At 33.1% G+C, this 15,709-nt stretch overlaps 1 protein-coding gene across 2 annotated transcripts in view; it reads right to left on the reverse strand.

Moving 5' to 3' along the window:
• The window catches only part of LOC110993977, a 70,774-nt gene that overhangs the window by 26,351 nt on the left and 28,714 nt on the right, over positions 1-15,709 (reverse strand). Inside the window, exons 3-6 of one of the 2 annotated variants that reach the window (XM_022260430.2) lie at positions 11,557-11,680; positions 5,915-6,000; positions 4,653-4,748; positions 3,646-3,708 (exon numbers count right to left, since the gene is read on the reverse strand). In XM_022260430.2, the coding sequence (XP_022116122.1) occupies positions 3,646-3,708; positions 4,653-4,748; positions 5,915-6,000; positions 11,557-11,680 (369 nt within the window). Of the gene's footprint in view, positions 1-3,645; positions 3,709-4,637; positions 4,749-5,914; positions 6,001-11,556; positions 11,681-15,709 lie in introns of both variants that reach the window. The other variant, XM_022260429.2, reaches the window with a different exon arrangement.

Here is a 15,709-nt window from a genome sequence, read left to right on the forward strand (position 1 = left end):
TTGGAAAAGTAAAAGGTAAAATATTAGTCTTTAATGTCTCTAGGTTTAACGCAGTATTTGATATCTGATTTAGATTTTATGAACTTTTTTAACTGACTTTTGACGTTAAAGACCACAAGATGTCATATGGAAGAACATGGTCTAATGGTTGCAGGTTCTTTCAAACGTTGTGGCTATTAAAAAGAGTGGCGAAGAGTTTATTGCCAGTTCTTCTCTTCCGTTCTACGCCCTTGATTTGAGAACTGGCAGTAAATGTAAAATTAGAAGCATTCAATGTATATCTGTTTTGACGTTCATAAGTGTACATTATGTTACCTACATGAATAAATTATTTTTGAATTTGAATAAAAACTGACTATAGAGGAAGTATGCTCCAAGGGTTATAATTAAAAATTCCTTTTAAAAAGATTTACAAATTTAATGTATACTGTTACGTAGCAGGCTAATGGTACTCCCAATTTCCGTGAAAATTTTACGGTAAGGGATGTACTAAAAAGACTTTCAATTTAAAAGGAGCGCTATAAAAATGCACAATTTATTCACTCGCAAGTGACTCAACCTGTGGTTTGTTAATGTATTTTACGACAGCAACATTTTTCTTCTTTGACATTATAATCTGTCTAATATCGAATTATTAAAATTACGACGCCTTACAACGTGGTTTAACAATAGAAATGTGTATGATACCGTAGTTACTAACCCTGTGACGTTAAGACTAGACTTGAATCGAATGACGAGCTTTGAAAATCGTAGTAAAAGGTATATGTATAGTGCTTTATTCGACATGAATTCTTTGAAACCAATTTACTAGTTCCCCTATACGATAAGTAATACTACAGAATAGTAGTCCGCAAAATATCAAATGGCAATCCGCCCAGCGCGGTTTCGCAAAAAGCGATGTGACTACAGTAATTTAGAATTCTTCCATAGCATGTTGATGAGCGTCTCGTACGATCTCTGAGATAATCAAAATAATAAATAACATTTATTTTCATTTTGTTTTTTTCTTATTAGTCGTTGTCGTATAATCCTTAAGTATCATTGATCCCCCTTCTCGGGTATAGGCCTCCTCGACTTTTTTCCAATCCTCTCTATGCGTGGATTTTTATTATCCATTCCTGCTATTTTTTAAATAACCACCGTTTTCCAGAACGCCCTCTTTTCTTCTCCCGACTTAGACGATATGGAATGGACCGAAACAGCGTTGAAGTCCTGTATCGTAATTAGCTGCCCCCATTAACACTTTTTTATAGGCTGTTCTATTCTTCTATTTTTATTTGCAGTATTTGTTTTGTACATAGTTTAATATTTTCCAATTTATATTCCAGTAGTGATTTTGTAAATTTACTCAAAGATGACGATACCGCTGTATACAGCATGCAGCTACTGTGACACAGTGACTTTGTAATTTGTATCAGAAACATTGCGACATTTATAAACGGTATTTTGTATTCCACTGTTGTGTCGCCAATTTTAATACATTTTTGTTTAACATAGTATACTTGAAAAATATAACTTTCTATTTAAGTTAAGAACTTTGTTAAATATAGTAGTAAAACACATTAGAGATTTATTATTGCGTATTTCAAAGAATTGTATATTAAAGATATAAATTAGCTGTACAAGTTAACAAACAAGAATATAAATATATAATATTAAGCGACATAATGTATGAAATACTTACATAGAAATATTTACGAAAATAATTTATTAAGGTAATCATTTTTCCATTTCGCTAATCGTCAAATATTGCTAGTAATGTTTCATCACTTCCCGACTTTCAAGAGACAAAAAAATGTTTAATAAAAATTATCCTAACCTATTTAGCGGATTAGAAATTGCTTCAGACACAAAAATCTCAAAATTCTTTGTAATAAATATATATGCTAATAAATATTTCTGAGTTATTCGATACCTACGAGGTAAGCGTATGTAAATGATACTTCGTAAACATTTCTTTTAAAAGGGTTTTTACCCTGTTTCTTGGACGGTATTGGGTCATTCCGACTAATTACCTTTGAATGGCTGTTACACTTATCTCTTTCAATTCGCTTCTATTACAAAGAACTAATGTCATGAAATTAGGTTGGCCCTTTGTATATAATTGTCTTAAATGTTTTTGTGTTATTTTCATCACCACTTTTATTTATTACCTAGAGTGCGAATGAACTAAAAGAAATATCTTAGTAAGTAAGATAAGTAAATTTAAGGACAATACAATCAATCTGGTTCACCAAAATATACAAGGCATGAAAAGTAAATAACTAGAAATTGAGTTGTTTTTGAGCAGTGAAAATATTGAAATACTTTCAAATTATGGTTAAAGATATGTGAACTTATGTACAATTTTTGTAATCATCAGATTTGTAGTTCGTTCTGCAGAGGAAATGCAATACACGGTGGCTCATTAATATTGCTTAGTAAAAAAATAAAATTTAAAGAAAGGAAGGACATAGTGAGCCTCTCTGTTGAAGGCTTTATTGAAGTATTTTGTGTGGAGCTGGAGCAATTTATCATTCTTAGTTTGTTTAGCCCTCCTTCAGCTCAATATGAAAGCTTAGAAAAAATATCAGAGCAGGTTCTGTACAAATTGCAAAAATCCAAGAAAAAGTTGGTCGTAAGTGAAGACTTTAATAATTAAAGTAATTTTGCTTGACAACTGTAGTTGAAGTAAACGTATGCTTAACCTGTTTAAATCATATAATTCAATTAATAATTTTAGTGTGTCCATTCATTTCATTCATTCATTCAACACATTCTTTGAATCATTTATTGATGAATTCAAAAATGTGTTCACTCCAAAAACTTTTTTGGTCTCGGAGAAACCTAGGTTTTGTGACTGGGCAACTCCGGAGCTACGTAAAAAAGGTTGAAGTTGTATGATGAAAAACAATATAATGACAGTGAATAATTTAAAACTGTCATTATATTGTTAGGATATTCTCAAAAATTAACCATAACTGGCAGTAAATGTAAAATTAGAAGCATTCAATGGTTCTTTTTTGACGTTCATAAGTGTACATTATGTTACCTACATGAATAAATTAATTTTGAATATGAATTTCAATGGCTATATTTGTCAGTGTGCTGTCGTATTACCTTAATTTTGTAAAATTCTGTATCGAGCCTGCAAATATCACGGTATAGACAACAGAGCACATACTATAACTTAGAGTTAGAGTACTACGTGTATTACAACTATCCCAGGATAATTGTAACACCTAAGGGCCTGTTTCACAATGTATGGATAAAGTACCAAATAGCTATGCAACACATAAATTATTCTAAAGATAAAAGTTCTGAATAAGAAACTTCGCGTTTCATGACAAATAGCGCTATCTGACAGTCGTGAAACGCAAAAATACTGTTTATCCTATCAATAAGTAATAAATAGTTTATTTGGAACTTATCCCGACATTGTGAAACAGACCCTTAATATAATACAATTATCCCGTTGCTAAATGTTTTTATTACTCGTATTATCATGGTAATAATTTCTTTAATTAATTAATACTGGTAACAATTTACCAATTCCAAATGGTTATTGTTGTTGTTATATAATTTAACTTTAATAGTTCAGTAATAGAAAGATTATTCCATTAATAATAATAACAAATTATATTTCAACAATAAATAGGTACTTACATTAAGGGCGATTATAAAGAAGTCCAAAGTGAAGAGAAACGATGTTATTGGGTTGAAGTTGAACTGAAATGAAACGAAAAGTCTGTGTTTAAGATTTTTTAAACAATGTCGAAGTCAATATTATATTAAAAAATATCTATGAGATCTAAGCCATTTTATGAGCGTATAGTTAGGATAAACCCATAAACATAATTATATGTTCCTAGTTTCTTTTATAACAGGTATTGTAACTTTAACTCGAAACAATTATTTCTTTCATGCCCGGAGGCTGAAGATAACATTGAATTCTTCTAATGAGATATGGAAGCGATATTTTGTTACGTTAATAATTATTATCTTATTTTTTGTATAGAAATGAATTTGTTATTTTTTTGTATTACTGCGTCTGTGTTATTCAAATTAAATTTGACATAATTATCAGCTCATTCGTATGATGTCTTTACTATAAATCATTTCTCGTTCTGATTAAAGAGTGACTTTGTCTATGCCACAATTAAATCATAAAATCAATAATTATTAAGGTAGAACTCGGGTCACGGTCAACGAAAAGTGAGGCTTACGGTTATAAATTCTGACTGTGAAACATTAATTAAATGCGGAGAAGTATTTTAAGAATTTATGGAAATATATATGACACAACTAGTATTTTATAAGACTACATTTATTTATATCTCCTTTTAATAAGTTTTGTTATACCGAATTACTAAATTACTCATGTGTTTCATTTAAGATCATCATCCATGAAGGTTTTTAAACAGTCAGATTAACTGGGAAAAAATAATGTCTTCTGTTTTTCTTTTATCTGTATACGTCTTAAAAATGGGCTCCTTTCAATAACAAAATAAGGTCTTAAAATTACTTTTTTAAACTAATTGAGTACAATGCTTTCTATACAAAATTCGAACAAAATCGCAGACTGCATGACACTGATGTCTGCTTCAACCTCCTTTCAACGCTAACATAGGTGAATGAAAAAATATTTGAATACTTACTTGTTCAATACTTACAGTTTGCAAGTAAAAGAGATAGCACACGTTGATCAGCTCAACGAGCGTTTCCAATCCCATAGACACAATCCAAGGTAGAAGCATAAATTTTAAATCCTGCAATTAATTATACATTTCTAAATTATATGCTTTCTTCTTGACTCTCTAGTGTTACATTTCTTTACTGTTTGACAGAATATCTAAAATACGTGAAACGTTAAAGTCAATACGATTGTTTTGGTATATATATATATATATATATACAAGTGATGGAATTACATTTTTATACAAAGATTTTAATTAAAATAAATAACTTTAGCACTCTACTAAGAATAACAAGTCAAGTCGAATCGTGATTACTGTTCTATATATTTATTGTTGTTAATTGTTTATGGTTACCATCGTGCAAGCGGATCTAACACAAAGCCCAAAAAAATATTCACACAATTATATACAATCAAATTAATAATAAAAAAATATCAAGTTTATGTCCAAGTATTAAAAATAGGTTTAACTGGATTTTAAATATATTCTAGTGCTAGTCCAATCTATAACTAGAGTAACGGGTTCTCATATGTTTTATGTATTGCTATAAAGTTTTAGTAGGGACCCAGCTAGTACGTGCTCACAAAGACATCAACCTACATCCTATAGTACATAGCGCATACCAGTATAGTCAATGTTTAACTTATAATTGTTGGGACTGTTCATAGTTATTTTATAATTGAAGTGCAGCAAAAGATACGAGTTTCAAACCCCGTTCGTCGCATGTAAGGTTTTATTAGCAGCTTAAAGTTATTCACTAACCTATTAAAGTAAGTGTAAAGAATTTGACGACTGTAACGGCAATAATTAGCATCTTCAAATAAAAATGATTATAGCACTTTTTCATGAGTAATAAATCTCTACTCTAGTATATTACTTTTCAATTCTGAAAAGGCCGGCAACGCACTGGCAAGCCCTCTGGCATTGAGAGTGTCCATGGGCGGTGAGGTGAGCCTCCTGCCCGTTTGCCCCCCGTTCTATATAAAAGAAGTATACAATTATATAAAAATGTGCCATAATGTGATATGAAATGGTTCTCAAAAAACTTTATAAAGTCTATACAACCTCCACTCCTTTTAATTCCCCCTAGTCATCGAAACTAATCAATCTAATCCGTTATATCTACGTATTATATTACATCGTATTTTCGCTGTAATGTTTTAAGTACTTTTAATATTAATTTTTGTATTCCGATTAACACTTAAAAAATATGTTTTTTATATTAAATTTTACAATACCTTATAGACTCCCACCATGAGTACGACGCAAGAGATGAGGCCCAAACTGCTGCATGCCAATAGCGTGATGTTAAGAGACACTGTTACTGTAACAATAAAAACACGATTAAAATTAATTCAACCATTTTTATATAAATTATATTATAATCGGCCTCTCCAGAAATGTGTGGATGTTCCATATCTAATCTAGTACGTCATTTTGATGAAACTTGAATGGTATATCTGATTTAATCGACTTGAGTTTTCGAGCTGAACGCATATTACTTACGGAATTAAACACAGCTTTGTGGTATAAATATTAGTCTATTTCAATAATATCACAAAGACACAGAAATCTGTCGGGGCACAAGAAGGCTTATTTCATGTTATGAATTTTTTAAACTGTTCTATACTTCAGAAGTTCTGAACTTTTTTTTGAATATTTATGGTAGTATACTAATTAAATAGCTTACTTATTCTAATATATCTCCTCTCTCTTATCTCTCCTATATCTCTGTATCTTTTGTGTTGATTTCAATGACGAACTGTTGGACGTCAACTTACAATTTATATGTAAATGGAGCTACGTGTTAATTGTCAAAGCATACGATTTGAGTTTAATATTTAACTCATGGAAGGGATAGTACTAGACATACTACAGTTTAGTATTGCGATTACTACGTATTGTATAAAGGTCCACTACCTCATCAATTCATTTACGAACACCTTGAAACTGGTGCTCTATTACGTATAGGCCATGCTAGAGTTCGATAAAACATGATCGAAGCGAGGTTCAAATTCGTTATTTATTGCTAGTTCTTCTGATCAGTTCTATGCCCTTGATTTGAGAAGAGACTGGCAGTAAATGTAAAATTAGAATCATGTAATGTATTGACGTTCATAAAGTGAATTATGTTACCTATATGAATAAAAGATTTTTGATTTGTTACGAAAACCGTCCCAGTTTAATAGAGAATCACCCAGTCTAAAGTGTTTTAGGTACAGTATAATAGAAATAATTCATACATTTTTATGAAATATTTATTTCAAAATTCAATTCATACATTTGGTGTTGGAAAGATGAAACATCCATCTGAGATCATGTTTCTTCATGAAAGTCATCAATTCTAAGTGATCATAAAGTATTGTTTGAAAGTCGTATCACAGCTTGTAAGAGCGTAAACGAGGGGTAGGTAATATTACATGATCTATCCATGAGGGAAATGAACTTTTTATATTATAAGGTTATTTTCATATTTTCTCCACGGGTAGCATCGATTTCCAGGTCACTGACGTGCATGACACTGACCGACTAAGTTGATTTATGGCTATTGTATGCTAAAAATACGTTTTATTAATGATATTTATAAGTACTGTATTGTGCGTATGTAACATATCTCAAAATAACATTTACGATAGTGAAGTGAGAAGGCTCATATATAAATAAAATTAATAAACGATTTTTTTTTATTTATTCCTTTAACTCTTAGGAAAATTATTATAGTTATTATGGGTGGTGGTTTGTAAAATAACAAGGACATTTCTTAGAGTAGGCCTGCAATCCATTTAATGGGGTTCTTACCAAAAATATTTATAATCATCTACTAGCTGCCCCTGCGAATTTCGTTTCTCTTTAATATGTTTTTGACTTAGTCTATCTTTTAAGTACATACCAACATGGAACATTTTGCTATGCTATCTATGAGACTGTTCGGTTTTCCGGAACGAAAACTTTTTAAGTTTTTTTCTATATATACTGTAAACCTCGGAGTTCAAGTCATAAGTTTTAATTATCAAATAAAAAATAGGGTTTGACCGTAGAACGGTGAAAATAAAGGATTGTAATTATATTTTTATATTGTCCTATAAAAAAATAAAAACACTAAATGTTGTCTAAGAAATATAAAAAGATAGTGGTGGACCATCCTTACATTTAGGGAAATGAAAAATACATGTTGTCCGGTTCGAAGACTTAACTGGTATCCACACAAAATTTCACTAAAATCGGTCGAGCCTTTTCGGAAGAGTCTATATTTTATTAACACCGTGACACAAGAATTTTATGTGTTATATAAAATCAAAATGTACGTAACATAAAATTTTGATTTTTTTCTAAATTATTCGTTCAATTCGTTATATTATAATATTATAACTGTTATAATTATTTCAAAATCCCTACTACAGAATATGTTTACGATTTCTAAGTCCTTGCGAGGTTATTTGTAATAAAATCGGGCTTTTCCTTTAGCGAGATTTGTAACTGACACTATCTAAATGGATTCCGATTACCGACGGGGATGTTCGCTTAAAAGTTTTAACTCTTATTTTAGTCGAATAAACTTCCTAATTATAAGACGTTTATTTTAATTGGTAATTTGTTCCAAAAGGCATTTGTAATTTTCCTTTTTAATTGCTTTATCACATTTCTTGTTATTATGTTTTGTCCATACTTAATTGTCGAATTAGGACTTGTTACTAATTAAGTAATAAAGTTGTTATTATTTAATAAATCAAATAACTGTTTCTATTTATTAGAGCGATCGATTAGACACGACATTCGATAGAGAATCGGTGAAATTGCACTTTTTTCAACTTTTATTTGAAATGAAATGAATTTATTTAATTTCAACCCAACTTTTATTTTTAAAGATATTTAAACATTTGTGCTTTAGGTAATGCAATTAATATTTTAGACGAAAATATCGTTAGAGTTATAACCCCGCAGTGCCAAATGAATCCGCATTAATAATCTTAAAAAATATACTAATTGCTGTAAGATATGAATAATAAACACTTTTTTTACCTTAATTACATTTAAAAAAACCTGTCTTTTTTACGTTTAGAATCTATTCTTCTTTGGCATAATAAGATAAAAATCAAATAATATAAATAAAATACAATCAAAAATCTTTTCAAGAAAAATTTGTTTTACGACACTAACAACACATAAAAGTATTAATATAACGCATTATTATTATCACAAAAAAAAATTATTTCTCCATAATTAAAGAAATTGAACTTTTTATATATCAACAAAATCTATATCAACCAGATCCATGCAACCTCCTCACAATCTAGTAGCCCACATCGCAGCATAACGCCATAAGCGTTCGCGGATATTTCTAGTCCAGCCATAAGTTCTGTTACAAATGAATATGAATTTTTTTATAGTATGTATGAATGTTTTTATTATATTAATAAGATTATTAAAATGTATAATAAATAAGTAGTTATTAAAGTATCATCTAAAAAGTTTATATTCGAAATGGCCATTTTATACAGGCCTTTCTGTTTGGCCAGGAATAAGTATTTAGGCAGTTTCCAAGGTAATATTTCCACGTCTTGCTTCCAAAACTTATAAAGAGACTCATGTCAGATTTCAGAGCAGGCCGTGTCCTCCAAAACTGACCATAAAAGCGAAAGAAGTTTTTATGTAACAGTATTTATGCCAGACTACTTACAAAGTAATATATAAATAGCAATTGGAAAGAATTAAATAGCAGAATATCTATTCCATTCAAAATCACTTTCACTAATTAATTAATATAATATCCGGGCAGCCATATATATGCCTTTGATCATTTTCTTTTATAGACAAATTGGTTATCTGCCCTCAATAATAATAATTATTATAAATTGTATTTGCCTCTTGACAATTTTTTTCGGATTTTTCTGACATATGTCAGTGATTTCATTTTCTAAAATATGGTCTCATTAAGAACAATGCAACAACAATTGCGACATCAGGATGAAAGTTGCAAGTAAAAATGCAGGTACTAACTTGCTTTGTTCATTTGCAACGTTTCCTAAGTTATATAATTTTTCTTGAAAATAAACATTAAATTTATCATTAATATCGATTATAATATTACTCTACCGACAAGGCGACCTAATTATAAATATAGGAGATAGACCAAACCACACTCTTTTCTGAAATTCTGAAAGCTAATTTAAAGTTATTTGGTGCAAATTACTTGGAGGCTGTAGTATTTGCAAAATCAAAGTCAGTTCAAGGAATTCAAATTTAATTAATGAGATGAATAGGAAGAAAAGGAATTTAACTTTGTAACTACGGCTCTAGTATCTTTAATAGCTGTAATAGAATAAATACCGAGTAAAATTATCCGGAAAAATGAGATTTTATATATAAAAAAATCACGTCTATACAAGTTTTTGGCGCAAAAATACAGCCGAATACTTTTGCCTAAAATTCAGCTATTCGGCCAGGGCCTCGCCGAATATTCGGTTCTCGGTATACTGTCGAATATACTATGCTTTGCAAGTCTACTAATAATGGTAGACGAAGGTAGATATAATATGATAATGAAATCATTATGATAGTAATTATATCAAGATCCACTTTCTTTGTAGGGTTTTATACCAAGGTAGAAGAAGCCTTTAAAAAAATAAAAAGTGACAAAAATTGGATAGGGTATGATGAAAGGAAGGAGAATATGAGGAGAATAAAAAGGAATGGAAAAATAATTTACAGGTGATTTGAGGTCGGGAAGGGAGGAGGATGAGTTTTTCAGCAAAGCAATTAAGATTTTCGCCAAAAATAAAGTCCTATGGAAAAAAGTCAAGTGGCAAAGTTGTATGTAGTAAAATGTCTAAAACTTTTGTATTTACACATTTTTCACGTAACCTCAAAATTTACGTGAAAAATTAAAAAAATAATACAAGATTTTGGTTTTCTATTTTAATCATTTACAAAAATAATATTCCACGAAATTTGGTCCTAAATACACTGTAATTAATTTGATTTGAAATATTCATTTATTTACCTTATTTTAAATTAATTAGAATTCACCCGTCAAAATATCAGCTTTTAAAAGTATGTGTGCTTTCTGTTCGATGAAATCTCCTAAATCTTCTCAAAAAATGCAAAAAAGGTTTTAAAAATCATCGATCCTTGTCTATTTATAGTTATTATTATTATAGAAAATGACCAGTATATTGACATAAAGTTTAGCGTGTGTCATCCGCCAAACTTTTATTGGCAAGTAGTTATTGGCTAAATTACTTTTGTTGAAGTACATACGAGTGGATAAATTCAGTATTGCAGTTTTATTTATATCCTAGATAGCCTCGAATAGTTTTACATAAAGTTAATGAAACTGCAACGCGCTTTACAACAATCGTGATCATTGAGAGAATGCCCAATGCCCTTTTCCGTCCGTTAAAAAAGTTTTAATTAAAATATGTAGCATTCGCGTGAACCACAGAATTTATTATTAAAATTAATTAGTAAAAAGAAACATTGGCCCTCTAATTTCTGTAACTGTTTTGTTATCATCGTTTGACTAGCCTGGCACACGTCGACTTTTTGGTAAAGTATGCCAGTTATGTCATGATGTTTTCCTTCACAGTACGATCAAGTGTGTGTGTGGATATAGATAGAGATAAAGTCCATCGGTCATACCAATGTGCAAAGTCCGAAATTCGAACCACTTGGCCAACAGTGCTCTAAATTAAAAAAGTAAGTATTATAAAATGTTCAAAACGATCGTTTTATATTTACGCATATACGGAATACGCACTCCACACATGTTTGTTCTTCGTAAGTGTAATCTTTGGTTAACCCAGTTTCCTTATTGTTTCTACAGGCCGTATTCAAACGCAATTCCTATGTTGAATCAATGAGGTATAAAAAATATACTTACTTGGAGTTATTTTTTCCGGCTCGAGAAAACTCTCCGATTCGGGTTCAGTCATTTGGCCGGATAGGTAGCGATGTTCAACGTCGATAAAGTGCCCCATCGTTACTATGGTTACCGCGAAGTATACCTGCATAATATTATCAAGATTAGGGACCTGTTTCAAACCGTATGCCACTTTAAGGTACTATTAATCAATAAAAGACCTAAGTGGTTTATTGGTAGGAATTAAAGATGACAAAGTATTTTTTAAACTGTATTAGTACACTGTTTATGAAGAAAATAATGTGAATCATTCTTAATACAATTTAAGTATTAGTTACAATCGTATAGTAATAAATAGTGCACGTAGTATCTATGAAGTATAAATGAAAATTTTAGAAAAGTTTTGTTTTGTTTAAAAGTTTAATCATTAAACGCTTGGTAATAAAAACGAATTGTAAGCATAAAAAATACCACAGTAATAATAAATTTTCATTTAGTTTCTTGCACTTTTCAGCATTTTAGAAATGTAGGTATTATCATACATTGAAACTTTGCTGACACTGAAAAAATTGCTCTGCCGACTGCCCTATTATCATAGGCCGCGAGCCTACGACGAATTTTTTTCCATAACATTACGGCTTAGTCGCAAAGAGTTTAATTAGATTTTACTGAGTTCAATCTTTTTCATCGCCAGTGAGGCTGCTGGGATTGTAAAGAAAAAGTTTTCAGAAATGTTCGATTTCACCCATGAAAAGGAGGTTTTAGAGTTGCCTAGCAATTTCTTCATAGCTTTTTATTTCGCCTCTATGTCGGGTTTTTCGCTTGTTACGCTCCTGCTGATATTTTTAAAAAAAAAAATAAACTGTATACATTTCTAATATCAGACGTATTGCTATGGTTTCTTTTTGACACACATGACACGTCATGAAGCCCTCAAAATGGTCTCCAATATGGATGTTACTCTCCTAAAATAGAGTATAGGTAATGTATACATAATACGTAATAAAATAAATTTAATGTAGGCTTTCAAATATGTATATAAAGTGCTATTATTTACCAATAGCCTTTCGGAAAATTAATCCTTTCGAATTCGGATTCTATTGCTATTTCTATGAAAATGTGTTTCACCGACCGATCCTAAGAGTTTGGACTAACACACGTTATTTGTGTAATCAATTAATATTCGGGCTGCATCAAGGTTGCGGTGAGTCTATAGGAAAATATCTTTCCTTTTTAAGGATTGGAGTGCAAACAAGGTAAAGGGACGCCCATTTGAGTTGTGGCGCAGCTGGCCATTACAGTTACACTTCCATAGTTTCTTGGCAGAACTGCCTTATTATTATTGACCTATATAAAATAATCTGTTTTAATAAGAAGTATGTCCTCCACGGTAAAATTATTAGCGAACGTGCTTATATGACGTCACGGTACAAGTTGCGCTCGGGGATATGTAAATGCGTGACGTCATCGCAGTAGCGTGTGAAGGAATGGAAATTTAAACGAACCCTAATCTTTCCAACGCTGTAATTATAATCTTTTCAATATATGAAGTATTTGCACAAGAAAACGCATTGAACTTTATATATCAAATTGTATGGTTATTATCAAAACTTTGCCGGTTAAAGTTTTTTATTTTTATTGGGTTTTCTCCAACCTGCAAATAATCTTCACACTATTTGTTCAGCCTACATAACGGTAAAATGTATTTATTTTTATTTTCTTTTAAAAAACTTACATATGAACTGAATTTTCAGGTTAATTTTTTAATGTGATGGTGAATATGTAATAGTTGTGAATGAAAAATATCAGGTCAATTCTGCAATTTCCCAGATTTATTAGGTACGTTTCATAAATTTAACGAGCAGTCTATCATAAATCTTACGCCTTTGAGACGCACCTAGCATTATTTACGGCTAATTTCAAGTAAATTACGATCGTGAGGTCTGCGAGAAAAAATTCTTTCTGCGAATTAGTTTTGCTTGTCTATAAATTTTAAGATAAGATTCTATAAAAAAGGGTTTGTTGTATTTTGTTCTTATTACAAAGTCTATTAGATTACGTTATAAATGATTGAAAACAGCTGAAAGTTTTATAGACCAGGGCTGATAATTTTTGAAACCAAAAAAAATACAGTAGGATGTAACCCATTAGAAAAGGAGGGGAATATGATCAAAATGAAAGGAAAATACATTACGTCGATCCGAGTTCGGGAAGTGGGAATTTTTCACCTAAATTTTGAGGTTATGTGAAAAAGATCAAATACAAAAGTTTATTTATTATTTTTATTTATTTATTTATTTCCAGTAAATTTTCCTATCTTAACAGTTACAACTAATGCGATAGAATTCCATTATATTACCCACACCAACTAACATACATACAAACATTAAAAAATTAAATTCCTAAATCTTATAACTAACAATATAGCAAGCAACTCTTGTGAACTCAGCAAGCGTACAAACAAATAGGTCCACCTCAATGGAAATTTTGTTAATGATCTGTATTGCTCGCGTGAGTGGCGCTTTGCTAACCAAGTTGGAATGTGCGCGCGGTACATCCAAAAGATTAGACGTAAGCCTCAGGTTTCTACTTGGTACCCGTAGACCCAGTCTCTCCATTATATCTGGATTATGCACCCGACCCGTAAGTATTTTAAATATATAAACTGTCACAGCTAACTCTCTTCTGAGGCGTAGCTGGTCGTACCCCACCATACCCAGAACAAACAGGGTCGGGTACATAAGCGGATACAAGGGATACACTCCATACACTCTGCAACCGACCGTCGTCCCGTGCGGACGTCTGCTCCAGTGCTCTCTCGCTCGCTCCGTGTGAGTCATCGCCGCTTGCCACTGTGTACAGTGCGCACGCGCTCTCCGACTGCTGCCTTTGCCGCCTGCTGCGCTCTCATTGGTCGCTTCGCGCCTTCGGTGGACAACGGGCTTTGAAGGCTGCAATTTATGATCGCGGGTTTACCTGCGGCCGCTCAGATAGCCACCTAACGGTGCCAAACGGTTATCTGTCGGTTAACGCCTTGTGCGGGAGTGTTTTGTCCGGGGTGCAATCACCGTGCCTTTTTCAAGGCGCGTAACAGCCCCTCCGCTTCCTCCAAGTCCTGTTGGCGGCCGGGCCTCTTAGTAGGCACGCGATAGGGAGTAGGTACTCCAACTACTTTCCTAGCAACCGGCTAAAAACAGGTCCACTGTTGGACGGGTCCTGTCACATCCGTAGGGGCTCTATTTACCCAAACTCCTACGGGCTGGTTAGGTCGGTGACAAACCACACCTCCGCTATCACCAGCGGAGACGCATACACGTTAGGGCAAATCACTAGCTTAGGTACTCACTACCAGTAGGCTTAGGTACACACTCGTCGTCAAACTGTTGGCTTCCCGCCTTCAGAATGGCGTCCGAGGACCCACCTGACATGAGCAGTTTAATGCTCTTTTTAAACAAACGTTATCCAGACGTTATTCGGGCCTTTAATGAGTCCGTTGTCGCTGACTCGCCGCGTTCGCCGTCACCGCCGCCGCGTAAGGTAAATAATAAAAATGCCTCCGCGAAGGCATCGCGATTAATTATCGACCAATCCGGTTCTCGCACGCGCATCGATGAATGCGGTACCACCTCGCGCACCGACCAATCAGGGTCTCGCTCGCGCTCGCGCTCACCGCTCCGTGCGGAAAGCGTAAGCGATGAGTTAATAAGCCAATCACGGCCTTCGTCGCGCATGTCGACTCAATCCGCCCGGGCGGAATCATTAAACGAAACGTCGTCGAACGAGTCAGAGACGGCTTCGAAACGGTAGGGCGCAAGAAAAAGCGCTCGGCTAAAGGCGGTCCTCCGGCCAAGAGGCCAACTCAGCCCTCAAGCCCTCCTAAGAGGGATCTTAGCTCCCTTTTATCGGGAAAACCCGCGCCGTCCGCTCCCGCGGACCGTATTAAAACACCGCCGCCCGTTTACATTAGGGACAAGGGTGTATGGCCCGCCCTCTCTAAGCTCCTCGACACTAAGTCGATAAATTACAAAGCCCGTACGCTGCGGGATAATTTATGCGTACAGGTGTTTTCGTCGGATCACCACCGCTTTTTAACCTCCCACCTTCGCTCTGAAGGTATCGGAGGACATACTTTCCCCCTACCCGAGGAGCGCGTCCTCAGGGTAGTTGTCAAGGG

The sequence above is a fragment of the Pieris rapae genome, chromosome Z (genome assembly GCF_905147795.1).
Source record: "Pieris rapae chromosome Z, ilPieRapa1.1, whole genome shotgun sequence".
Taxonomy (NCBI): domain Eukaryota; kingdom Metazoa; phylum Arthropoda; class Insecta; order Lepidoptera; family Pieridae; genus Pieris; species Pieris rapae.